Source organism: Cariama cristata, unplaced genomic scaffold (genome assembly GCF_000690535.1).
Source record: "Cariama cristata isolate BGI_N322 unplaced genomic scaffold, ASM69053v1 scaffold13114, whole genome shotgun sequence".
NCBI lineage: Eukaryota > Metazoa > Chordata > Aves > Cariamiformes > Cariamidae > Cariama > Cariama cristata.
Genome location: NW_009612409.1, coordinates 1 through 27,689, shown reverse-complemented (window position 1 = coordinate 27,689; position 27,689 = coordinate 1). Strand labels below are relative to the sequence as shown.

The 27,689-nt window shown below is 40.5% G+C and overlaps 1 protein-coding gene across 1 annotated transcript; it reads right to left on the bottom strand.

Annotated features, from left to right (window-relative positions):
• LOC104154828 (CLIP-associating protein 1-like) lies at positions 1–27,623 on the bottom strand (the record flags this gene model as incomplete). Its single annotated transcript, XM_009698622.1, has 6 exons — positions 27,429–27,623; positions 16,382–16,460; positions 5,484–5,587; positions 1,970–2,061; positions 1,623–1,698; positions 1–98 (listed from the first exon to the last, which is right to left on the bottom strand). Coding segments are annotated over exons 1-6 (644 nt in total), but the record flags the coding sequence as incomplete, so codon positions are not given.
• Between the last annotated feature and the right edge of the window lie 66 nt (positions 27,624–27,689).

Genomic DNA, 27,689 nt, shown 5'->3' with positions numbered 1-27,689 from the left:
CTTGCGGGAGGAATTCCTCTCTTCGTAAGATCTATTCGTACTTTCTCTCCCACATGTCTATAAACCTCTACAATGGCTAATATGGCAGCATCTCTCACCTGTGAACACAGTTTAAATTGTTAATTTCAGGGTTACAGAAACCAAAACAACATTTGCTGACAACCCACTAATCTTCCAGTTTCTATCGACCTGCATGCCAACTCATTTCACAAAACAGTTGAAACAGTGAGGATGGAAGGGAAAGGAAATACAACTGTTATTGCAAGATGGTATTTGTTCCAAGTTAGAGTATCTCCAGATGGTAAATGAAAAATCCTAGAAACAACAGCTCTGGAGGGAATTTCTGGGATTGACATAAGAATAATATTTGCAGGGGAAAAAAAAAAAAAGTGTTTTATTTAGGACTGTATTGCAATGGGCAATTCTTCCAAAAGTTAGTCCCTGCACTCAGTGCTGACACTTCATCTTGCTTTCATCTGTTTCTACATGCAGCGAGGCCCTTCTGGAAAATGAAGGGCCTGACAGCCCACAGGAGTGGGCCACAGTGATCAGCATTTTCTTTACTTCCTTCAACGGGAATTACATGGCATCACATAAGCACTAGAGAGGGAGTAAGACAAGACAGGGGAAAGAGAAAGAACAGTTCAAGCAAGGAGAGCAAGTGCCTCTAAAAATTTTAAACCATAGTCATCACAATAAACTGCCAAAAATGCATGTTAGTAAATGCCATTATTCTCTATAAAGAATTACTGGAATGACTTTCGTATTGTTCTTTGAAACAGTTTGAACTAAACCCACAATTGCTCTATCAAGATATGAACTACATCTTTACTAATGATCAAGAAACAGGACAAATTCTTAACAGATTTTTCTCTAGAATAGAACAATGCTATGCTCTAAGAGGAGTCAAGGACTTCGCTGCATCCAGAATATAAACCTGTCCTGTTCATTCACCCATCTCTCCTACCAATGCTACCTTCTTCATTACTGTATTCTTAAGTCTTTTCTCTCAGACACATCATCAGATGATCTTATCACGATCTTATCTCAAGAGAGATCTTATCCATTTCCATTTGAAGGTTTTCTGAAGTTCAGATGTCACCATTATGAACTACATCTTGATTTTCACTGCAGGTGTTTTTGCTTAATTAACCAATTTTACCTACAGCTCTTGCATGTGCTCAAATGCCATTTGGGTTCCATTTTCAAAATTATTACACATGATAATGTTATCTTATTATAGCAAATTTGGCAGACTATTACAGGTCTCATGTAGGGGCTCCTTCTGGAGACAATTCTTCCTGTCAATTTTTTTTTTTTTTTCCTTTCAACATGGTCCACAAGAAACAACTATTTTCCGTGATGACTAGTTTCAACCTCTGAAGACAGAACTAAAGGGGCCAGTGTATCGCAACACTGCTGCCTTTGCAACTCTACTTTCATCTTCCAATGGCTGGACTCATTCAGAAGAAAAAGGGTTTATTGTTTTTCATGGTAGAAAATAATGATCTCTTGTATACAAGCAAGCCTATCGGCTTTATTTAAATGACTTCACTTATTTTGCTTTCATTCCACTGTCAAAGTATAGTTGTTGAAGCACCAGTAAGTAATGAAATCCTTACCTGACTATTTGAGTCACCAAATGCTGTACACAGATGCGGTACCAACTTGCTGAGGATTAATGGTTGTGCACCATAACTACAAACAAAAAAGAAAAAAAAGCATTGCTAAAATACAAACTTAGATCAACCAAGCTCCATCTCTCTTACTAGTACTTTGTCTACTTTTAAATAAGGCAAAAATACTATACCTTTAGTCTTTCTTTCAGAAAGCTCACAAGTTAAGCTGTTTGATTTTTCCCATTTATTAATTTAATTGAATCAGACTTCCTAAAGTATTAGTTTCAGAGAAAAAGGACATTCACAAGAAGGATAAAACCGTTATGTCTCCATAGAAATAAAAAGCTTACATGTTTAAGGTAGCAATAAGACACAAACACACTCCTTCTCGAGAGCGGTAATTCTTGTGTTTAAAACCAACAGCGAGGCGTTCCCAAATGTACTATAAAAACAGAAATAATTGATTATCAGGAGCACAATGCAATGTAATTCTATCCATATTTTATAATTACATTCATAACAGTTGCAAAAAAATAACAGAAGAGGGGTCCACTGGAAAAGTAAAGGCACTTCTCAGATAATTAAGTTATAAAATGCACAGTATGGAACACAACACAGATTATTCCTATGCCAAAACATCCTTCAGAAATCTAGCTGAGTATTTTTATTGTTTGACAAACAGCTCTTAAAAGCATACAGAATTGTTATGGCTAACACACACAAGACAAACATTAACATTACAAACTACTGACTCAAGCAGAAGTTGCTATATTCTTTTTGCTTCATATTCTGTTTCCCTGCCAAAATTTCCTCTCATCCATTTTAGCTCGTCCTTATCCATACTCCTGCTGTCCACTTCTCCCCTACTTTTGCTTTAAATTTATTTCTTCTTTTTTAATTATTTCTTGCCCATTCATTCTAATTCCTTTGCTTCCATTTTTGTTCTGCTTACATTTCTCCTTTTGTGCTGGTGCTGCTTCCCGTAGTAACGATTCTCCAGCTCCCTAAACCCTCATTCACCTCCTTGCGCACTTGTTTTTCACTGCCTGCCTTTACTCTTCCCCTCCTCGGTTTATCTTTTTACCTTTCCATTTCCTTGTCCTTCTCCTAGCTGTACGTTAGGGCACAAAAAGGGTAAACGTGAAGCTTACGAGGCTGGGGAATCTCGGTGGAGTTCGGGAGCAGCTGCAGAGTCTCAAACTGCAAGTCCCCCAGCTGCAGCGCTGCCATTACAGCCTCAGCATCCGCGTTACCCAGCGATGGCTGCACACTGGCAATCCCACCTCTCCCAGCCCAGGCACCACCCTCATCCCGACCCCCCAAAGTGCTGCAATCCCAACGTGCAATCATTCCGTACAAATCTGCTAAAACGTATTCCATGCCATTTACTGCAATCGCATTCAGCTTTCCGAAAACAAACCCTTGCAAACAGCTACTGAGCAACAAAGCTTAAGAGCAGGGAATACTGCGTCCTCTTTATTAATGAGGTAGCACACTTCATAGCAGATGTAAAATGTTCCAGTTAGAGCCTTGTGTGACCATTTTGTCCCATCTGTGGTTTCTTGTTTGTTTGTTTCTTTTATACTCCATTACATTTCAAGAAAACAAGCCTTAGACAAGCAGGATATGGCTTGCCAAAACTGCACAGCTTAACAACAAAGAACAGGATTTTATGGAAGAAAACATCCTTCCAATTAACGCGCTGTCCCAGACAAACATGGGGAAAAGAAAATCTCCTTGCTAGGTGTACAAAACTACAGGTAGAGAGGGAACTGTAGACTACTGAAACAAACAAAGCAGACTGAAGAGAAATTTTGTCTTTCACTTAATTAACGCTACTTTAAGAACTGAATTATTTTAAACATAGAAATTCAAATGGTTGCTTAGAAATTTCAGCTCTCACGACTTGCTAGCAACAGTTGGTGGCAATCTCCCTTTGTCCCATTCATGCATTTATACCACCTATATTCTTATTTTTATGCTTTCCTGCCTATAACCAGCTACATCTAGTTCTCACTCATAAAAAATAAACAACAAAACCAAACACTTCTAAAACAAGAAAAGGGAACTGACAACAAGATAAATTAAGTATTATGCAGCAACACACTAGAACAGACAAGTTGAGTTGATTGGAAAGAAACTTACAGGACTTAGCCCCAAAAAATTCTTCCACCTGGCTCTTCCAAAGGGATGTTTCTGTGCAGCAGAGGTAGCCTAAAACTCTGTATTTCAGTGTTGGAGGCACAGGAAAGACTTCTCTGTTTTGGTCCCTGCTGTGAGGATGATGCTTTTCATCCAAATTTTTTAATGACGCATAAACTGTCCTGAGGGCAGACAACTGAAGCCAGGTTTCTCCCGCCTGAGGGGAGTTACCAGAAGAACCATACCTTCTCTTATTTACACACACTGATCCTTGGGCCCCACACAACCTTGTGTTGTGTCTGACCCTGTGAGTAAGCTCCGAAGCGGATGGAAGCTTCCTTCCATCACCTCAGCGTACAACCTAACAGCTCCTCAGAAACTGAAAGATGGACCAGTAATCTAAAACTCTTTCATGATAAGGGCCTAGCACGAAGCAACTATCACAACATTGACTAGCAGCAATTCGTCAAATGAAAGTGTCTCCGAGATGCTCTGCTGTGTGCTTACCCAAGTGCTATTACCGTGGAGGCAGCTGTACTTTCAGGTCTGCACGCCAGGTACTTGGGAGCATCCTGGGCACAGGAACATGTCATTCACAAACTACGTGCACTTAGGCATGAAAAATTGCTGCAATGTCTCTTTCTCAAAGAATGATCAAAACTAGATCTCGTGAAAAGGTAAAGGCACGTCTTTGTGGATGACACTAGTAAAGTTTGATGCCTAAATCCCAGTCAGATCCATGACCAAATCATGTGAGAAAACGCCTCATGTTGGAAGGGAGACAAATGTGTTTCTACAGGTGCCTCACACGCTACCTGTTTTTCCTATCAGGCAAACAAAGCAACTGAGAACAATCTTCTCACTGCAGATGAAGTCTGCAAAATATTATTCCCTGTGCACAAACATTCAAACCTGTTTGTCTGAACAAACAAAGCCAGGAACTAGCATGCAAAAGAACCTCATTTTCGTTCACAAAAAACAAAAAGTTCCCTATTAACTTCTGCACTCATAAACAGACTTTCTTCAGAAATGAAAAACTCAAATAATAAGTTCCTACTGACAACCAAGGTCGCCAGAGTCCCAAGTAACATCACTGCTCAAACAATATAATCCTATTAAACAATCCTACTTTTTTCAGACTCACAGAGCAGAAATACAAGATCTAGCACTTGGAAGCCACATAATGTCAAAAACTGTAAAAAGGTTTGCTTAAGCCAAGCTTCAACCTAAGATGACAAGTCAGAGGGCAACTTATCCCCACCTCAGTTTGTCCAAGGTTCACACAGCATGTTTGTCATACTTCTAGAAAGCCAGATTTTCTACATTAGAATGCACCATCTCAACTGCACGACTACTCCTACATGTTCAAATACAAAGCTAATTTTAAAATAAATTCGGAGCTAAATAAACTTATTTATTCCCATTATGCAAACTCAAACCCAGGAGGATGCTTCAAATATGCTTTAATTAACAAAGTCCAGCCACATGACATGAAGACATCTACTCAGAATTTAGCTACGTTATGCAAAAACTGCAGAATTGCACTGTGCCAGATTTTTATCTTTAGCTGAACAATGCATCAGTGTCAATCCATTAAGAGTACCTTTAACATTTCCACCATTAACAGTCGCCATAACATTGTGACATCTTCAAAGTCAAGCTCATGCATAAGTCATAAGCTCACTGGAGGCCTACATCTGAGTCTACATTAAGTAATCATACCATGGGCGGTGCTGCTTCGTCCATCAATTTCAATATAAGACTCTGTGCTTGCTCTCGAACTTGGTCTTTGGCATCTCCCATACGATCTATCAAAGGCAGGAGAACTACAAGAGAGGGAAGGGGGGGGAGAAAAAAAAAAGAAAAAAGATTAAACACTCAATGAAGATTTTCTAATCCTTACGAGTATTCCCTGAAACAGATTTAAGATACATCTCATTCAAAAATAAGAGTCGATTTTAAAGTTGGTCAAAATATTTTAAAGTCTCAAATGTATTTCTAAGTATGTTACAAGACTAACAACAAATGCATTGGACTGAAATTGAACAAAATAGTGTCTTCCAACAGGCTAAAAAGAAAGCAAGCTTCCCATATTAAAAACCGTACAAATGACTTCACTTTTATCTTCAAAAAGTACGCCAGTAGCTTCTGAATGTCTGGCTTTTCTGAAAAACAATGCTAGGCCTGGTGCGCAGGAAAGAATTGCTATAGGAAAAAAGGACTATTTTAAAATCAGTGGGATTTTGCTGTTCAATCACAAAAATTTTAAGAGTTGTAAATCCTCCTATTCACACACAGTGTGTCTTCCGGAAACTCGGCCCTACTTCAGTAAAAGTTGCTATTTTAAAACAAGCATCCTCAAATAATATTTAACTAAAATTGCATGACAGCTGATAATTTCACATCCTAAAAACCAGAATTCATTCAAAATGAAAGAACTAGCCAATTCTTGTTGTTTGCTTATCCAGAGAGAAGTTTATAATTACTTCTAATAACTTTCCTAAATAGTGTAACATTAATTTGTTTATCTGAATAAATGCTTAGATCAGCATTGTGCAAGACATCCTGCTATACTGGTTCCCAGTCCTCCATCTGGGGCCTACACACACGCTTTGGGAGCTTCTTTGTGAGATTCCAACAAAAAAAAAAAAAAAAAGAGAGACACAGTAACATCTAAAAATCACCTTTTCCTGCACTTGGTGTTACTTCTCTGAATACCTGAGAGTATTTTACAGTTGCTGCCTCAGCCCTCTCAGCTGTTGACTGCTATAAAATTAATTTTCCTGTTCTACTCACAGAAGAAATAACTGTATCGCCCTGTTTTTTTGAAAGGGAGATCTGAAAGAACTGTAACAGTACTCAGTGATTTTATAGTAATACCTAAACAACAGAGTTGCCAGCAAAAGAAAGGGAACAGGATCGGTAACTGGGGAGGTCTCCTCAGTCCCCTGCCCCTACCTCACAAGCAGCAGCCATCGCTGTACCACGACTCTTACCGGACAAACACACTGAGGTTTGAATTTCCCCTCCTGCCCTACCTGAACACTTTCTAATTGTCCTAATCTGAATATTTAATGCTAACGCCTCTGGATCTTCCACCGACATCCTTAGCTACCGAGTTTTTGCATTTTTGATCTATCTCCTCTTCCCTTTCTCTTCTGAATAAATCATTACAGCTACTTTCATTTTACCATTTGAAGAGCAAGGCTTTGGGGATTTTTGGTTTGGGTGGGGATTTTTGTTGTTTTGTTGGTGTGGGGTGTTGCTTTTTTTGCTTTGGTTTAGTCTTTAGGGAGGTGTTTTTCTTTGGTTTGGTGGATTTGTTTGGTGTTTTTTTTCCATTTTGTAAACACAGAAGAAACATCCAGAACTCAAGAAGTGATCTTTGGGAGAAAACCGCTGACCGCTCCCACAAGCTTCCCATCACTCGTGTACTTACTGATGACATTTTTCTTCCCAACGGTACTTTTCATGACTATTTTCAGCACTTCTAAAATGACCTTTTACCCGTGCCATACGTCACTGGTGAGGTCTGAAGGCTTCACAGAGAGGCACACAAACAAGCGCAGGCATTGAGGAGCTGCTCCCGCCGAGGGAAACACGGCTCCTTTGTGACTAATTAGCACACGGAGTCGGTTGACGGAGCTGCAGATACCAGGGCTCCGCTCAAACCACCAAGGCAAGCACACAGAACAGCTACCAGAGGCCGCTGAACAGAGATGAGGTCACCGAGCTAAACCAAGCTATGGCACAGCCTGCAGATTTCAGCTACTGAACACGCCGGCCTTTGTCACTCCGGGGGCTCCGACAGAGGGATAACCGGCTGTGGGAGCTGCTCCAGGGCCCAGATGGCTGCAGGCTTGTTTCCCCCCCCCCCCTTAAATCTCAAGGGGCCCAGATGGCTGCAGGCTTGTTTCTTTCCCCCCCCTTAAATCTCAAGTTTCTGTAAGATCCCATATAAGGCATGATATACTCTGTTTGCATAAGAAAAATGAAATTAGGCTGTTGAATGCTGGCAACCACCAGCTGCTTTTCAGTTTGGTAGTTGATCTTTTCGGTCAGAATAAGCTCCAATAGGAAATTATTTGAAGTTGGTCACCTATTAATGAAGTTTCAGAACATTCAACCAGAAGGAGATCTCCACCAAACGTGTTTCAATATGAATTCCTAATGCCTTCATCACTTTTTCTCCAAACACTAGACATACCTAAGGAGACCTATGGTGAAAAATAGCTGAATTGTGTTAGCTGGCCTTTCTATGAAAGAGTGGGAAACACACCTCCCTACCTAAAAATTCTGACAACATTTGAGGTGCTCAGGTCCACCCCAGCATCCTGTTTTGCTGGTCACCCTTCTCTTCTCCCTACTCCAAACCTCCTGGCCTCTCCTTGCTCCTCTCTAGTCCTGCCCAGCCAAAAATCACAGAGCATAAGAAATTTTGAGTTCTCGTAAAAAACCTCTCCTACACCCAAAGCAGCAATTAATGACAGCTGAGCGTCAGCGATGACGGTACAACACAGGCTTTTGCTTTACATCAGGATAAGCCAGTGCTGTCCCTAGAAAGCAGCAGCTTTGCCTACCCACTACCCCAACCACTGCTCCCCTCTCACAGCCCATACCACCCCTTGTACCAGTATCGGCCTGTTTACGAGGTGAACCGAGGACATATTCAGACATTCAGGATGATACACACGTGTCAATCAACAGCACAAGCCAAGCGCTATGTTGGAACTGAGCCAACAGGAACAGCCTGTGCAGGTTGTGGCACCTTAGGAAGGATCCACTGGGTGTTCGTGCACTAAGGATTTTATAAAAATATTTTAACCTTGGGCAGGTTTAGGTAGGTTTCTATCTCTACCAGGAACAGCTGAAGTCATACTTGCAATAGAAGGGCACCCTTTACCAAAAATCAAGTCTCTGCTTTAGAAGATTAGAGTACTGCTACATCCCAAACACTGCATGACCAGAAAATACATCACTAAGAACAATGCTTTCCCCCTCCCCTGCAACTTCATCCCCAATGCAACTGAACAATCATTTTGGCTGATACTTTTAAGTTTTATATGCTTTCTCAGCAGCATTATCAAGTTAGAGTCCTTCTTTACACTGCAGTGCAAATACATGCATTTGGTCATTTCTGGCATCAGTCTGCACACTAAACAGTCTCAAAGAGATGGTGGAGTTGAAAGAAAGGTGAGGAAGGAGAAGTAGGATCATACATGAAGGCAGTATTCAAAGTGGCAGTCTCCTAACAGATTACCCAGTGAGGTATATAATTTGTCACATTCAGTGTCGATTCACATGTTCCTACTGTTTTATGTTAGCCTTATCCATCTTATTTCGTCTGTTGCCTAGTTTCTTTAATTATTTCAAAGGGATTTTTGAAAACCTAATAACATATGACAGCTTTCCTCCTTTCTTCTATTTCTGCTGATATGCAGAGAAACATTACACCAAATTTAGGAGACACCAATTCCCTTTGCAGTTGCTGGTTATTTTCTGGAGAGCCAAGAAGTACTACATCCCATTCAATTTGCCTTTTTGCCACATTTGAGTGCATTGTCAAAGTTTCCTATCACTACCAGCCACTCTCGAGTTTTTCCTGTTAAGATTTCTACATTGTTATAGCATGATTTTACAGGTTTTGATCACTGAAGAAAATTTAGAAGTGTTAGCAAAAATATTCTACAGCACATGTTAATTCTACCAGATCTATCCCCAAGTGAGCTGCTATTTACGTGTTTTTCCTTTCTGTTATATCCCTAACAGAGCTTATTATCCCATCAGTTTCTTTTCCATTGTTTGTCTTCCTTCTCTTGGCTCAGTAAACCTAAATAGATTTTCATTTATACAAATTCACATAATGATTTTAGTTCTGGTTGGACAGTACGTGCAAGGGTTAAAGACAAAACCAGCCTGGAGAGATTAAATATTTATTTCCTCTACCAGGACTGAAGATGATAAACAAATAAATCATAAAAGTCAGTGCCTAGAATGGCACCCAATGTATTTTTAAAAATCCTCAGCAGCTTAACTGTATGACCCCCTGCAGCAAAGAATGCCATGGGTAGCACAAACCATTTCCTTTTGTTAAACTTTAACTAAAGTTTCCTCTGTTCGGACACAAATATGGAGCTTTTCAGTTTGCATTACTGCTCACCGATCCCTCTCCATTCCCTCTCTCTTGAGCACTTACACCTGCTCTTTCCAAGTGCCTATTTTACGCATATCCTCTCACACCTACCCATCGCTGTGAACCAACTTCAGGTAGTCCATGTCCGATCTACTGCAAAGACTTACAAAAAAAACATTTAGCAAATCAGAATCTTTACCAAGGAAACAACAATAGTGTTGGTAAAAATTCTGTTAGTAAAAAAAAAAAATCTAAGTTCTTGTCTTAGACATTAAAAGAAAAGGCTTTAAGGACAGAAACAGATTAAACGAAGGCAGCAATACTTTCCTAGTTTTCCCAGAAACGTTGCCAGCTCAGGCAACGGCATTAAACAGCTGCCATTAGAAGGGAGGGAGGGAGGGAGGGCAACAGCTGCCTCTGCAATTGGAGTGGTCTTTCTTCTTCTGGGCAAGATGCAGGGGAGAGAAAGGAATCCCAGAGGCTCCGACGGGGCCAGCAATAGGGCTGCTCCCACAGACCGACCCGCGGGGCCAAGGGCTACTTGTAGGCAAAGGCTCATTAGCAGGCGGGCATCACCGCTCCCCTCCTCGGGGGGCACTCAGAGGGTCACCAGGCCCAAGTCCAGCCCACGGTAAGTTTAATCCAAAGCCACCTCAGACATCAGTGTGCTCCTCTGGGTCCCTCCGGGAGCCAACTAAGTAAAGCATTAATGGGATTAATGAGATATACTCTTCATCACCAGAAGAGGAGGGAAAAAACACACACTTTTTTATACGATACATCCATGAATCTATCAGGGTCTCAGTCTCAGGAACAAGAGATGAGAGCCCTCAAGTCCAACAAGTTTCAAGAGGTGTATTACATCAGCAAGAAAACGAGAAGGTAGAGAACAAATGTTCACGTCACCTTCTGAAAACCTAGCCTAGAGCTAAAAAGTTTTACAGAACTAGTATTAATTGGAACCAAACAGAAACCAAGGAAGGCTAGGATTTCTCTACTCTTATTTAATGGCACTGCATTTCTAGGTGTCATATAGTGAAGTGTCCACAGACACCAAGCAGATGGTACTCTAAATCACAGCCTTCCACTCAAACATGGATCACTTCAGGTAAAATTCATGCCCATTACTAATAAATTCCAGTGCTAGCCAGCCAGGACATAAAAAGCTTTAAAAGGCTGCACAGAATTTATTTTTTTTTTTTGACTAAAGCTTTAGAGAATCTGTCATCAAGATGAAAAGAGTCACAACTTAAATCAGCTATGACCCTTAGCTATGATCATTAACTATACAGGGAACCAAAGAAAATGTACAGATTTTCTGAGATGTTGCAGGAAGTTCATCTTTTTGTTAAATTTGAAAATATAAAAGCATTTAGAAATATCTGATCTGGAGAAAAAAAAATAGAAATAATGGAGTCTCTAAAAGCCTTTTCAAAAAACAGTCTGAGATAGTCAGCATTTTATTGTTTAAGAAAATCTTATAAGACATATCCAACACAGCTTTTCCTGAGGTCAATAAGCAATAAAATGAAAAGGCAGTACCAGACAAAACACCTGACTTGCATTTAGATGCAACAAGGCATCTTTGAGATAAGACTTCTCTCACATAAGTAGAAAAGCTTGCTTTACATTAACTGAGCAACTCATTTTCTTGAATTAATTTGATTTAATTTCAAAGTGTTCTCTAACATCTGAAGTTGGCCATACTTCAAGCAAAGACATAGGCCAGATGATCTTGAAAGTCCCTTCCAACCGAAATTATTCCAGGTTTTATATTTAGGTGTTCTGCCAGCATTTGTAATCTGGAATCCTACAGCAGATCATGCCATTAGTCTCAACATTTAAATTAAATTAATAATAATGAAAACTAAGGAAAAAAAAATTTAAAAATCAGTCAGTCCCTAAAACCTGAAGATCCAATATTTTTCTACACACTACATATCCATGGTAGCTCATGCTGAAACAGTTCTTGGTTTTCATGGTGCTGAGGAAAGCATTTCTCTCTACATCATTACAACCACTCACTGAAGAGTCACATCTTGATTAAACTGTGCATGTAAGTCTTTTCCATCCAAAAACTTCAATCATTAAGCAGGAGAAAAAGCAAAGATTAAGAACTTGGCTGTCACTTATCTAAATGCAGTCTTACTCAAACAAATATTCCCAAATTCTTGTACCAAATGCTTTTAATCCAAATCCACTCAAGAAATTAATGCACATTGCAAGTCCATACAACTGCTTTAAAACAAATCAGGCAACATACTTGCATGTTTAATTATAACAATAAATTTGAAAGAGCATTTAAATTACTCTGAAGAGTCTAATTTAAAGATTCTTCCATCACTTCTAGAAGCCACCTGGGAAACAGTTTAAAGACTTCAAATTGCTTTCAAATCTTCGTACATGGCACAACAACTATCTTCCAAGATTATTTTTGCCCACTGGTTTCTTTTTACAGCACGAAGAATTTGAAACTACTATGACATATACACACATTTACATATGAGGTTTTTGTGTGTAAAATGTGTATCTATATTCAGGCTTACAGATACATGTACATATATAAATCTAACATGTGTATCTGTGTTTGGTCTTTCTTTATCAAGTATCTTTCCTTTAATTTGCAGATAACTAAAATACATTTTGCAACATCTTGTAAGGTTGTATGCGAAAGTGAATGACAACACAATTATATTACAGACTAATGGACAGTCCAATATATGCAGAAAAATATGTCATGATATAACACAATATTAAAACTGAAACAGATTCCATATACCTTTATTCTTTTCCCATCCCTTTGATAACACTGAGTGCAAAATAACATTCACTCCTTTTAGAAAACAAAACTGAGTAGAGACTTTTCCCAGAAACTCTATCACCCAGTCACATTTGCCCATAATTCTAATATTCTCTTTTACCTCTGATATCTCATACTTTAATAATTAATGCTGTCACCCGGGAAAAGAGATCGTGACAGAGTAATTATGTACTCTCATATTCTGTGATTAAAAGAGATTACAAGCAGTAGTTTTAAATACTGAAAGATGCAACACTCAAATACTCCTTAATCTGTTTTATTTTTTCCAGAATATAGCCACAGTCTTATGAACTAACGCGTACCCTGATATTTATTCCTTGCAAAATATTTTCAAGCATCTTCGCTGGAAGTACTGAAACAGAGGTTCCCAATTTGTGTGTCCAAGCTCCCAGAACAGTGATGCCAGCTGCAGCGAGCGTGCAATGTGGTTAATCATCAAAGGATAACACCTTGGAAGAAAGTTACTGCACCATTAGATTGTTGCCTAGGAAACTGAATTAAGTCTCTTATCAGGCACTATACTTCAATACAAAGATCACTAACATGCTCTTCAGAATATTGGAAAGCATCTGGCCTACAACTATTGCATTGATTTTGCACAAATCTAATTTACGGCGTACATATAGACTGTAAAGCTGGAAATAGTAATAAAGCATTTGGGTTTTTTACTTCTTAGCAAAAAGCCTGTAATGCTTATAGGGGTGAATATCCAATCTCATTTGTTGTTTTTCCCGGCACTTAAGGAAATCTATCCCCATCATCACTGAACAGGAAATTAAAGGGGGGGAATATGTTTTGCTGTGCTACACTTGGGTAATACACTATTATATTTCCATCATTCACCGAGTTCTGAATCATGAATACAAAAAGTCTCAGGGTCACCAAAATGTGACACTCTTTACCAAGACAAAGATACGTTTACCCTTCCAGATATTTTATGAAAAAACACAGCTATAAAAGCGAAACTTCATCTAGAAAATACCATTCATTGTATTTTTTAAAAAGGCAGAAAATGGAGTAGGTAGGTATTTTACACATGCATCCTCCTTTGCTATACTCATGGTGCAATCCTGACCTTCAGTGCGAATGCACTGCAATAAATGAGAAGTTAATTATACTTTTAATATTTCAAAGTAATAATGAAATTGTCTGGAAAAGTTCTATTATGCTTGTCTTTGAAAAATCATATACTCACTTTTATTTGACCAACACAGAAGAAAGTAAATGCCTACCATAGAAAATACTACTAAGACTTCCTGTGGGGCTATAAGAACCTTGTTACTTAGTTGAAGTGTTTTGCTTCCAAATTTCCCAATGTTTTCAGGCTTCATACCATCATCTTTATTTTCTCCTCATATCACCTGTATGAACTGTGAATTTGCAATGCATGATTTATCATGTATCATGTTATCAGGCAGCCAGTCCAAAACAAGAGTTTTGCATAACGAAGCATTACTACAGAACACTGTAGAAGCCAAAGGGCTATGTGGGTTCAAAATCTAACCAGATAAAGCTGTAGGAAAACAGGGTGACAGGGGAGACACTGAAGATACCATCCGCCCCAGCTGGCCCTCCACTGCAAGGCTGCTGACAGCCGGGGGGTGATGGACTGCACGTTCGTCCAGTCCTTACTTTCTTCCCAGGCATCTGCAAACGGACCACTGTTAGACACAGGTCTTGGGTCTGACTTACCGCAAATGTTCCCGGATGACGTTAGAAGCCAAGTCTGTGGAGTCAACAGAGTATCATTTGGGAAACTGCCAGTTCTTCAAGTTTTGTTGAAGGAAGCAGTTTTCTTGCTCACCAGTGTGCTTTTACTCTCATAAAACCCAGACTATCCACACTCCCAGACATTTACAATAAAGTTTTTGTATTACTGCTTCACTGACAAAAACTGAAAATGATCCAAATCCTGTTACAAGACTTGGAGAGACAGCTACCAACTGAAGAGAATTCATACTATAAATCACTCTCTTAAAAAAGTCATCTAAAATAAAGATTGTTTTCTGCCTTTACTGAGACTAACATTCCAGTGTCTGTTAAGCTCATGTAAAGCTGATCATTCACAGCAGTGACTGGCATATTCAGCATAATGCAATCTACAGGTCCTGATTCTGGAGATGCTCAGAAGACCAATTTCAGCTGAAGGCACTACTACTCAGCTTTTCTAAAAAGTACTTCTGGAATACACAATTTCAGATGTCGATTGATGTTATACATGTCCAATGGTCACCCAGTGCCAGTACTCTTTTTTTTTTCTTTAAATATAAATGCTACTGAGTACTGAAATTTAAATCTTTAATTCACTCATAATCTTCTTCTACTCAACTACTGGGACAAAAAAAAAAAAGAGTGCTTTCAAACTATTCTCAACTGTTCACACTTAAAAAACCCAAACATTTCTTCTGTTAAGCTTTTTTCAAAAAAAAAAAAAAACACACAGAAGAAATGAAAAAAGCTTTCCAACCTTAAATAAAGTTGCTGTAATTTTAAGTTCTCCACACCACTAAAATATAAATCAAAACAGAGTACAACTCGGAAGCCTAGCACTGTCTGTAGCTCCAAATGGAGACTATTCAGAAATCAATAACCTGCATAGCACAATACGCCTCCAGTTCCCTTACACCACTTCAATACAAAACTGACCAGCCAAAGAAAAACCCTCTGCAACAAACCAGATTTAAATTCTGTAGCACTCTACTGCAGTAGTTCATACAGCACCCTGAAATATGCTTCCAGTGACTTGCATTAGCAACTTGTCATAAACTATACTCTGTATCCCTAAACTTTCAAATCTTGCCGATTTCTTTACTCTTAAAGTAGACAAGTAAAGAAGGGAAAGGTTAAGATTTTGACAGACAATTTGAGATAGCTGAGGATGTGGGAACAAGATGTAAGATAATTCACACAAATTTTGGAAAGGACATTAAGCTAGAAACTGCTGTTAAAAATAGCCGGTGATGTAACACCAGCGTTAACACCCTGGTACTGCTATCTCTTGTCAAGGACAGCAGCAACAGGAGTTCAGCAGCATAGTTTGCTCGTACCTCCCAGAACAACCGTTTCTTACTCGGGCACACATAGATCCATTAATTTGAAATTCATTCAAGTAAACATTCCACACAAGAATAACAGTCCGGACTTTTTTTCATCCCATAAAAAGTTTAGACTACTAAAAGCTACAGTCCAGTTATCTAAGAGGAGGCGGACCACACAGTTCTGAGACCACAGGCTTTAGCAGACATAAGGCTCTAATTAAAGCCATCTGCAAATAAAACCTTCAATCTTTAACACAAGTTAAAGGCAACACTTATGTGCCAATGTAATTTTCAGATGACTGTCTTGCAGAGTGGTAAGCAAGTATATAGCATGGGAGGGGTGAGCAACTATATAGCATGAAGCTAATTACTGAAAAGATATTTCTGGAACACTTAAAAAAAGAAATCCCAACCGCCAGCTAGAGATCAGTGATTGGATGACAAATGAATATTTACAAGTAAATATAAAATTATTTAAATTCCAACGAGAGCAGTAAGATGCCTACCAATACATTGCAATTAGCTCAGAAAGCTTTCAACACACTTCACTTTAGCTCCTGGGGGGGGAACAGGGGAAAATGTCTTTTACTTTTTAGCCTTAAGAAAAAGAAAGTTACATTTCACTTACCAGTTCCTATATAGGATTTAAAGCGTCCTGATAGTCTGTCGACAAAGGCCCCTAAAACATCTAATCCCAGTAATGCTACCTGTTGAAACAAAAGCATTAGATATACAAAACAGATCACTAAAGAATTCTTTAGAATATATTGTAAAGAAATTAGACATAGATATATGCAAGCATGCTGAAAGACTGTATCTCAACCTAAAGATAAACTGAAGTTCCAATTAGAGAGCTGGTAATTCCTTGAAAGTTTTCATTAAGACAAAGTTATCAGAATATGTTTGGAATGGATCAAGTATATTTACATACACCAGAGCAGTTCAGATTTTTCAGTACTTGTCTTAAAACAGAAAGAAAATAATTATTAGAAATCCAACAGTTTCACATTTTCCACTACAAATTCTTAAAATTCATATTAATAGTAATGAGCACCAAGGAGCTGGAAGAAACTTTTTTCTTGGTTTTTTTTTCATATACTAGGACCGCAATTCTGTCCCTCATTTTCTTGAAAAGACGTCTCCAGAGGCCTAACTCAGTATTAACTAAAAATCCAAATGCCTTTGAAACAGTCCCAGGAAGGCTTCAGGCCTCAGCCTTACCTCCCCTACCAGGCTCACAAAAAGCAAACAACTTAAAATGCAAAACTAAGCCCCCAAATACAAGTACTAATACAGACTGGGGGCGGGGGGAGACGACACGGGACACGGACAGGACAGAAACCAAACCCACACACGGTTTATAGTTTCCCAGATGCTAAGAGCTTACTTCAATCTGGCCACTTAGCTCACCCACTAAGGTCACTACATTGTTTTCCAAACTCCCAACAGAAAACAACCGGGAGAAGCCAATACCATCTTCCCCAGCACTTCAGACCACACCACTTGTCCACCTGCGTCTTAAGCTCAGAAAGTTTTATTTCTCTACATTTGCTCTTGTTTGCTCAAACCTACCAACCAACCCAAAACAACAACAAAAACACCCAAACACAACCAAACCAGAAAACAAAAGGAAGCCCAAAACACTCCTGGGATTGTGAGGAACTTCCCACCTACCAACAGAAACTAGATGAAAGGACAACATCCACTAGTACAGAAACAAAAACATGATCAGAAATGATCAGTCAACTGAACTACTTTAACGAGTCAGGACACTTTTCCCCCCACCCTTAACCATCCCGCATACTGTTCCAAGACTTCATTCTTCACTCCCGTAAGAGTTCGTTACAAACACCAGAACCTGCATTTTCACATCCTCCAGTTAACTCAAATTGCTGCCCATGGGGTTGCAAATGCCGAAGGAAGGACCGGCTGAAGCTGGGGCATTCACAACAGCTTTTCCTCCTCTTTATTTTCTAGTAAGACACACACTGCATATTTTTCCCCATGAAGTCATGGGCAGAATTACTCCCCTCTATTTGCTATTTATTTTCCTAAAACTTAGAACCACATTTTCTTGGACAACTCTGTTTCCTTGAGATCCTTATCTGTCACAATTGTCTGCACTAGACAAACAGGCCAAAAAAAATTTGACTGGAGATGAACGTGGATACATATGGCCCACGCACACAGGACCACGTGAGCCTTGTTTCCACAGGAAACCAGACAAATACAGTCTCCGTAAAAATCTAGGATCTGAAGAAACTGCATAATTAAGCAGATTTTAATAAATTCAGTATTAGTACCACAGATCTCGCTTTAAACGGGAGGTATAAAACTCACTTCCAAGTTAGTACAACTCACCTGGAAATGTACACAATTTTATTACATACTAAAACAAACAGTAGCAAATATAAGTGGATGGCATCGCCAGGTTAAATTAATATATTGCCAACAAGTGACTACACCTACGGCTCAGGATGAGAAAACAGAATACTATAATTGATAACTTTGACAAAAAAACCACATCAGCTTTCATGGTAATGTCAAGGCTTCCCAAAAGCTCTTTCCTTTAGTGTCTTGTCCAGACTGTCATACTATATCAGAACCAAGACAAAAATCTCAATCTAAAAAGTGATTCCCGAAAGTAGTAAGAAATTCATTCTGGATATCCATTGTATTCCTACACTGTGGGACCGTGGACCAACGCAGGCTCTCCACCATCCACAGACAAACCTCTCACCAGCCTCAGCGAGGGATGTATTTCTCCTGAGGTTAAAATCATTGGATCTGTTTCTTACTCTGCATTCATTACGCCTTTTGTCTGCTGCCTAGAAAGAGCCTTTGTGTGTTCAGACTGATTCATCAGCTCACTACTATTTGACGCATTTAAACACTGCTTTTGAGGTTCAGAGTGGAAAAGAAGTTTACGCTTATTTGAACTGGAGTTCATTAGTTGTTGAGCTACTCTTTAACAAGCCAGTGTTCAGGATCATCCTTGACTTCTCAGATCACAACAAAATTGCCAACCCAACTGAGAAATATTTTATCTGTTCCGGAAAGGACCAGACTCTTTAGTGAAATCAAGATGTTCTAGCCAAAATGTAATTATGAACTGAGCCAGTGATTAGGAATTGAGCCTATTTCTTGCTCTGCAGCTTGTTCCTTTTCCAGCCCTCCTTCTACATACTCCTTCCAGCACTGCCACTGCTCTTCTGTGGGCAACTTCCAGGCATCAAAGTCTTTGCTAGGATAAGAAATACCGTACTATACCTTCAAACCATACCCGGTTAACCATGCGTGCTTACTGTTATTCTCACTGTGATGCTGTAATTTCCCATCCCTGGGGGGGACATCTGGGAGCAGGATGCTGCCAGGGAACCATCTCTAGTTACACAAGTTGCCAAATGACCTTAATACGAATGCCTTTGGATTTGGTCATAGGATCTCTGACCTGTATATGGAAATATGGATTCTGCAGATTGCAATCTGCGAACTGGTCATGAGAATCTAATGGGGGAATTATGGAGGTCACTATCTGGAACTCCAAAAGAACAAAGTCACCGTGGGGACAGTTGGGGTATCACTAACAATCAACTGACAAACACAAACCTGCATGCCAAACAACTACGCCCTGCAAGAACAAGCATTGTTCCACCACTGCAATGCTGGAACAAGACATACAGCAAGAACATCATGAGGTTTTTACTTTAAGTATTGTTAGCCAAGCCCAAAGGTCTACTTTCTCAATTCTCAAATAATCTCGAGCACCTTGCAAGTAGCTAAACATGAAAAACGTATGTACATCGAGTCTCTCCTGCTTCTCTTCTTGAAGTTTCTTACTCCTAGTTCTCTTCACTCATCTCCCTGAGTATGCTGCTTCTCTCCTATTTCACAGGATATTCAATCACTTTTTGCTCCCTGTACCGTTTCCTACTCCAGTTCTCTCCACATCACCTGCTTTGCTGAGATCTACCCATCCTCCATTCCCTCCCTCAACCAAAAAGCTTGCACTGATACCAAAAACTTCCCCTGGTTCCATGGGCAGAAGGCAACTTCCATTTTCCTGGGTTGTTTCTTCAACCCAGGTGGCTCTTCAGTCCCAGCTAGGTCATCTTCAGACTCCCTTCTCCCTTGTACATGAAAACGCATCGCTGCCACCCTCCCACCCAGCACCAGCTGGGCAGCTGCCTCTGCTGACCGCAGCCAAAACTCCAGTCCCAGCTGCTGAAGCTGCCACACACATCTGGCCTTCAGATATTTTAGCTGACAAAGAAGCATTATTTCCATCCTCTTGCTTCTTTTATCTTCAAGGGTACAAATGACACACTTCCAAAGACGTGTACAACCTTTTTTCTTTTTTTTTTTTTTCAAAAGAAAAACCCACACACCATATATTCCCCCACTTCATATTGCAAGGAGAGAGGGGTTGCTGGTAATCTAACAAAGTCTTCAAGCTCAACAATTTCAGTCGCAAGTTCTTTAGCAAATGCAGAGCCTCCTCTATCTAAAAACGCAAGTTTCCTGACTTCAAAGCAATGTTTTGCAACTATAATTTGGACTAGAAGTTAAGATTCTCCTGAGAGTATCAGATCTTTGCTACTGTTAAAACTACACATCAGTGGCAACCCTCACTGTCTGAAAAGGGGTATAGACTACCAAACTTTTGATAGCCTTCCCTTTGTAACCCTTCTGTGATGGCCAACCACAAATCATCACAGCACCGCAGTGCGAGTAACCACACTACCAGAGGATTACTGACTGAATCACCCATATTTATCCACAGACTGATGAGTCTAGCTCAGCACTGCAAAGGCTTGGTTTCTTCAGAGGTCCTTCTCAACAGGCATAGATCTGGGAGGTCCTTGTTATTTTGACCTCTCCTGTATAGCAGCCAAAACAAGCAAGCATAGTGCTGTCATAAAAATTTTAAAGCTTATTAAAAATAAAAAAAAAAAATCTGTTTTACTGCCTTTTGCCCAAGTTGGGAACTGTAACATTTCTCCCCTCACACACAGGTTAATTTAGAAGCATTTATCCAATTTTTAAGAACACATTAGCCTAACACTCAAAATGTTCACTGGGAAAGTGTTTATAACCTTCTGTTATTTCAAAATCTCTCATGATCTTCAAACTGACTTGAATTCAGGCTGAAAGTGCGAACTCCAAGTTGTTCTGTATTCTGTGGACAATACAGCGACCAGCATTCTAAAACGCGCCACGTACTGTCTCCAGCTTGATCCATTACGGGAATATCTACAGTTTGCTTCATACCTGCATTAAATGTTCCTCCCTTGACCGCTGTCAGAAATTTTTCATAAACATCATTCCAAGGTCAGTGAGCATAAAACAGAAGTATATGATACAGCAACACCTAACATTTTCTTTTTGAGATTGTCTAGCTTAACCTTTATGTGCCGCAGTGGAAAAAGTTTGAAGACAGAGCCCCTTTAAAAGCAGGGCTCAGTGGGAAGACAATGAGATGTACGGTATTTCTCTTTAGAATAAATAATTGTTTTTTAAAAAGGCACTTTTTTTCCCTCCCAAAGAAAATTGCCCTTGAAAGTCTTTCTAAGCATATTGATGGAGTAAAACAAAGAAACACTTTATTTTAGGACTTAGTTCTTCCAAAAGAATATCATTCTTTTCATGCCCAAGGTCTCCGATTTCCTTCTGCATTTCCTCTTATTTAAATTATATTAAACATACAACAATTCCCATTCTCTGCTACCTACTCCTACCCCTGCACCAGCTCCTCTACTGTGAGGCGAGCAGTATCCCTGCAGCTGAACTGTAACCCGCTTTAGGAAACCAGTCCAAGAAATGAACAAGAGAAAGCATCTTCTCGGCCAGATCTCTTCCCTGCGCCCGTTTACTGCGCAGCCTCACCAGCACTCCTGTCAGAGCGACGAAGGCTCGACACACCATCGCAATCCAGCAGCCAGGGGAAAAATAAATAAATAAATAAAAATGCTTAAATCAGTAACGCCGCTAAAAACGCATGTTGAGCTACACACGGCTCACGCGTGTTGGCTGCTGTGAGTTCTCTTCTGAAGGATGCATCTCTCCTCTTGCACCCTGCACAGAGCTTGGACAGGGTCTCCGTTCTCACCCACATCAGCCAAACTGCTTTTGAGCTGGAACGCTTCAGTCTGCTGTCCCATCAGTCAAATCAGCTTGTGGAAACACTGGAAAATGAATTCCAACATCACCAAGAAGCAAACTGCATCAAGAGTGAATGACAGTGAGAACGCCTGGCCGCAGGAGAAGCAGAGGTGCCATTGAGACGGGGACTATGGTTAGGCTGGATTACACAAACTGAAGCTGCAAAACAATTGAAAACTGTCAATTCCACCTCTGGAGGGGATGCCTGAGAGTTCGAGACTATATATTCCACATTTCTAATTAAAGGCTGGACAAAATTAGCTTTAATTAAACTTTAAATAATTAAAACTTCTTGCAAGTGTCCCTTGTCTTCTGGAGATCCATTTGATCATTTGGCTAACATTCAATAGCTTATTTAACATTCTATGAACAGAACATAAATAAGAGGCAAAAACAGTAATTATTACTCAAGACAGAATCGAATCATTGCACTTAAACTAAAACTGGATTCATAGACGGACAGGTCGAACCACAGCCTTATTGCATAGAAATAAGGGAAGTAGCTCCCTCACGGCCAAGACGAAACAACCAACTTGGAAGAAAGGAATAACGAAATTCAGCAAAGAGCTCAAAGTCAAACATTTCTCCTCCAACAAAGACATTTAAATTACCACTACTTGCTAACAGAGACTAAGGAAATACCGCGATCTGTACAGTAACTGAAAAACAAAGGTTGAGGTGGGTCCTCTTTCATTCCCTTTTTCTGTCCTACAAGTTACAGTCCTACAACTCACTACAGTATTTGCCTTTTGTGTAGCATATTTTGGCTTGTGTTCAACTTCGGATCCAAAATAACCCACACATTTTCTTCCCAAGGACTGCTCCTTAATCACATGCCCCACATCCTGCATTTGTACATTCAATTCTGTGCATTCCCACTGAAATGTAGGACTTCATATTCTTTATTTCGGAACTTTGTGCTTTCCCCCCCCCCGTAAATTTTTTCCCTCCCCCCCCCCCCCCCAGATTTCCATTTTCTTCAAATAAAACTTTTAAATTCTAGCTTCCACCTCACACACTTAAATGCAGGCAACAAAGGTGTAACTGCTCCCATCTCTCTGCGAGGACTTCAGACAAACATCCTAACCACTTGCCTTCAACTGTTTGCGAAATTAGAGTTCAAACCTTCCCTTCCCTGCTGGAAATTGCAAGCTCCTCCTGCTGGCCTTTCGTTGAACTAAAGACAAACCAAAATAAATACTTGCCAAACCAAGGAAATACAAAAAACGCAACAATAACATTACTGGTATTTTAGTGTCTTTCACTATTTGGTGTTGAGACAGACAAAGCTAAGAAAACATCTCACTCTACAGGAAGCACAGAATAAAAGATAATCCCAAGGATTTGCCTAAAAGAAACAAATTATCCACACTCTCAGAAACAGACAGCGTGAAACCTGATTTTTTCTTTGCATGGCAAACAATCTGCTGCTCTGACATAAGAACAGCGATTATTAATTCTTTTCCTACTGCAGCTGAGAAAAAAAACAAGCTAAAGCATCAACTATAAAGCTAAGAAAATCCAAAGATGACTCAGCCACAAACATCACTGATTACTCTTCTCACATAAAATTACTTTGAGAAACTACCAGAACTTTAGTCATAGGTTTTTATTACTTCTAATCAGGTGTGATTTGCATAAAAAACCAAAAGGTGGCTTTACTGATCAAAAAATAAATTTTATGAGGGTAACTACTCAATTTTGGTGTGCTTAAAAAAACCAAAACAACAAACCACAACATGCTAACAGCCAAGAGCAGACTTGCAAAGCTCTACTTGAGAAGTAGTATTTCTCCATCCCACATCTCTTTAGCAGAAGTTCAAAGCAGATTTCCAGATTACTTGCATCAGACAGAACAGTTTAAGCCACCAGACTGTACAAAGTTAGATAATCTTGTAATTATTTCAAGTGACTACTGAGTACAAGAGAGACATAAGAGATGTGTTACTTAAGACTCACGTATACAGAGATGAATATCCAGGTTAACCTGGTAAAGCCAGCAAATATCTGTCAGTAGCGATACCCTCCGAATGGAGAAATAATTTACTGCTTGAAGCTCACCCGAGCCTGAACGCAAACATTAGCACTGTTCCAATTTTCCGAGATTATCAAATATTTCAGTGTTTGAGGAGAACAAATACCAGCAGAATAATACCATCACCGAGCTCTTAAGACTTTGCATCCAACTTATCTGCTCCTTAAAAAGATTTCAGAATTCACTGCCTTTATTTTTTTTCTCCGCTATTCCTCACGGCCCTGGGAAAACAGTTGGTTTTTGGGAGGAGGGGAGGGAACCAAAACCCAGCCCAAAACCGAAGCTCTAACTGTCGGCGGAGCGAGGTCAGTCCCAGCCAATCTGAAATACGCCAGCCCATGGTACCAGGGCACCAAGGAAACAATTTTCAGTTCAGTGAGCAACTCTTTCATTCTAATGAGATCCAAAACAAAAGCTTAGATTATGCCCATCACCTGGGCAGTCCCTGGGGTTGCACAGTTTTCAACAGTCTTTGGAAGCTAATTCATCACTGACCACACAGACCCGGTAACCGACGTCCCCTTACCACACCACCACGCTCAGCCTTCACAGACGACTCACCTCTGTTCTGCAGCCAACTTTCAGGAGGGCTCCGCACCATTTGTGGATGAGTCAGCACATTCTCAATCCTACCTTTCTGATTTATCAGTAACCCGAACGGGTAATTCCATTTTCCACTTCAATGAGCTAGACAAAGTCAGAAATTTCCCTATCTGCTTTCTTCGTTTGGAACCACCAGATTGTTTATTAAACCACCAGAGCTGCAAACCTCAGAAAAGCAAAAGCACTACTTAGATGGCCAAAAACTTTTCGAGACAAGTTAACTCAACCTTGCTGATAACAAGTCCATACTTGCTTACAGAACACCTATTTGCTTTTTCTCCCACTCGTTATCAAGTCTGCCAAGTCAACCCTCCTATTCCTATTCCCTCCAGATCCTTTCCCTTCTGGTTATGCAAAGCACAAACTGTCTCGGGTGGCATTTCATAGGGAGATTTCTCTTCTCAGGCACAGCACAGAGCTGAGCCCAGAGCTCCCAGGTCAGGCATCTTCTCTTTCGGTACGGTCAGCAGAGCGCACTGCATGCAAGAACTCAGTTTTCACACCAAAGGAAAGACAAGGCACGTCCAGGGCGAGTTACCTCAGTTATTCCCTCATTATCCATATCGGTCACCTACACTGGGAATAACGCTCCCCCTCAAAACTTCCTCCAATATTCTCCGCTTGTCACTCCAATTCATCTAGCTCAGCCGTTCTGATAAATAAGCCAGTCACCAGCCATTATCGCTGCTCAATTAGACAGACATGTCAACAGGGAGGGATTAATTACTTTGGCGCTTTGAAGACCTGCAAAACCTTTTTTAGCAAGACACAAGAAGAAACATATGAGAAGCAGAATCGTCTAAGCACTCTACGTATGCATTCCTCAGCAGAGGAAAGGGTAACCAATAAATTATTAAAAGCACAGTAATAAAAAAATAAAGATTAATTTTTTTCTTGAGAACACATGTAAGCCTGTGGTACTCGTTATGGTATCATTCAGGCCCTGAGCTTAATAACAAACTCAGATCTAACATTTACATGTGTAACACCTATGCTTGCATAAGATAAAATAAACAAGTAAGATTCAAACCACAGTTTTCCAAAATATTTTTAATTTTCATTGAAGCACCAGATGCTGGCAGTCACCACCACAGCCAGGAACACCAGAACGCACCACCAGCAAAACGCCCAAGATCTCGGGTTGTTGCAGTTCATGTAATGTACATAACGTGCTTTGAAATAGAATGTTGTATGCATAAAGAGCCACCAGTAAGTGGACATAGAGAAGAGGTAACAAAAGGATTTTAATTATTATGCAAGCTATTTTATAAACTTTTAGAATTTGTAATACTCTGAACCTCATCTGGCACGACCGAGGCTTGCGATCCAGAGCACTGCGTGTCCCTCGTTCGTCCCACAGCCAGGGAGCTCTCTCACCTCACATCAACAGCAAGCACAGCGTCTTGCGTTATGAAAAATACACCTTGAAAAGCAAATTTCAAGTATTAACGCCTAATTTTGACAATTTAAAAGTGCAGGAATAAACTTTTCCATTACCCTGTTGAGATGAGTACGTTTCTAGTCATCTTTACACAAAAGGCTATTTTTAAAGACCCATTAGGTTTCACAGTAATCAATTACCACCACCAGCTGCCCTCAGATGAGGCACTGAAGAGCCCACAAGGGATACCTGTCCAACACTCGCTATTTCCTCAAGCTAACCTGACCTTTCATGACAAATATGCTTCCAAAACCCAGAAATCATACCCGCAAATAAGAGTTAAGCCTTATTATCTTCAGACCTCAACTCCGAATCACTACACGCAAAACCCCGGCAAGACCACGGCACTGCCAAGGCAAGGGAGACAAAAACACCCACGAAACCCCCAAACCCCCCGTTCCACGCACACACCGCCCTGGCCAGTTACTCCGCCGCCTGCCTCCCCAGCAAATTAAAATTAAAAAATCGCAATAAGCTCACTACCCTAAGTTCAAAAGCCCAAAGAGCAAGTCAATCATCTCCCAAGGCAAGACAGCGAGGTAAGGGAACAATCGCAGAGGGCAGGGCGGATCGCGACAGACGCAGCTCACTATCGCAGCCCGACACCGCCCCCCGCCGACCGGAGCGCAGCCCCGGCCCAGCTCCGCACCAGGGAAAATTAAAGAAAAAAAAAAAAATAAACGGTTAAAGCGAATACCACTGGCCTTGGTAATAAAACCCCGTTGTCAATCGTGTCACGGGCTGACCCAGGCCAGGCAAAAGTAGCAGCATCACACGGGAGGTGCGCAGGGGGAATCCCCCTTTTCCCTCTAAAACGCACCAAAAAAAAAAAAATTAAAAAAAATAGCGAAACGTGAGTCATCATTGGGCTGCTGGAAAGGTCCTATAGAACTTCCCACGTCCAGGAAAGTCACCTAAAGACGATACAAACAACTTCAAACTTACCACGGGAGCCCCACGAAGGAAATTCCTCGCTAAATGGCACAAAGCACAGCCCAGCGCTCCCCACGGCCTGCGGCGCAGCAGCATCGCACCCAAGGGCAGGACCACGGACTGCCACCGGCAGCGAGAAGGGAAGAAAAAATAAATCTCCACCCACCCCGTTCCAGAATGAGAAACACAACCTGGGTACATAGAATAGCTGTGCGGGTTTGTTTTGTTTGGTTCTTTTTTTTAATATTATGTGCAAAAACGTTTAACCAACGACGAAAGCAAAACCAAAAAAAAAACCCTACTGCTTCTTTTAGGATAGAGGAACAGAAACAAGAAAATGTTAACCAACCCTCCCAAAATTTCTGAATTTCCCTTCGTGGGGGGCGGGAGGGATAAAAACTGGTGTAAATGTAGCTTTACTTCTGATCAAAAAGTAACCCGGAGCTCCGTACCTTCCCACCATGATGAATCATGCTCTTCCTGCACCCAGCCTCGCCTTACCTTAAAATTACTGGAGCTGACCCATCCTGTTAACTCGTCGATCACCTTGTCGAGGCGTTGCTGGTCCTGCTCCACATCGGGGGACCTGCCCGGGTCGCCCAGGTACCCCAGCAGCTCCTGGCCCACCTGCAGCCTGCGGCCCACGTCCTTCTGCTGGACCTGCTCCCAGAAATAATCCATCCCGGCGGGCTCCATCCTCGGAGAAAAGTTTTTCTTTTTTGGTTGGTTTTGTTGTTTTTGGTTTGGTTTTTTTTCCCGGCG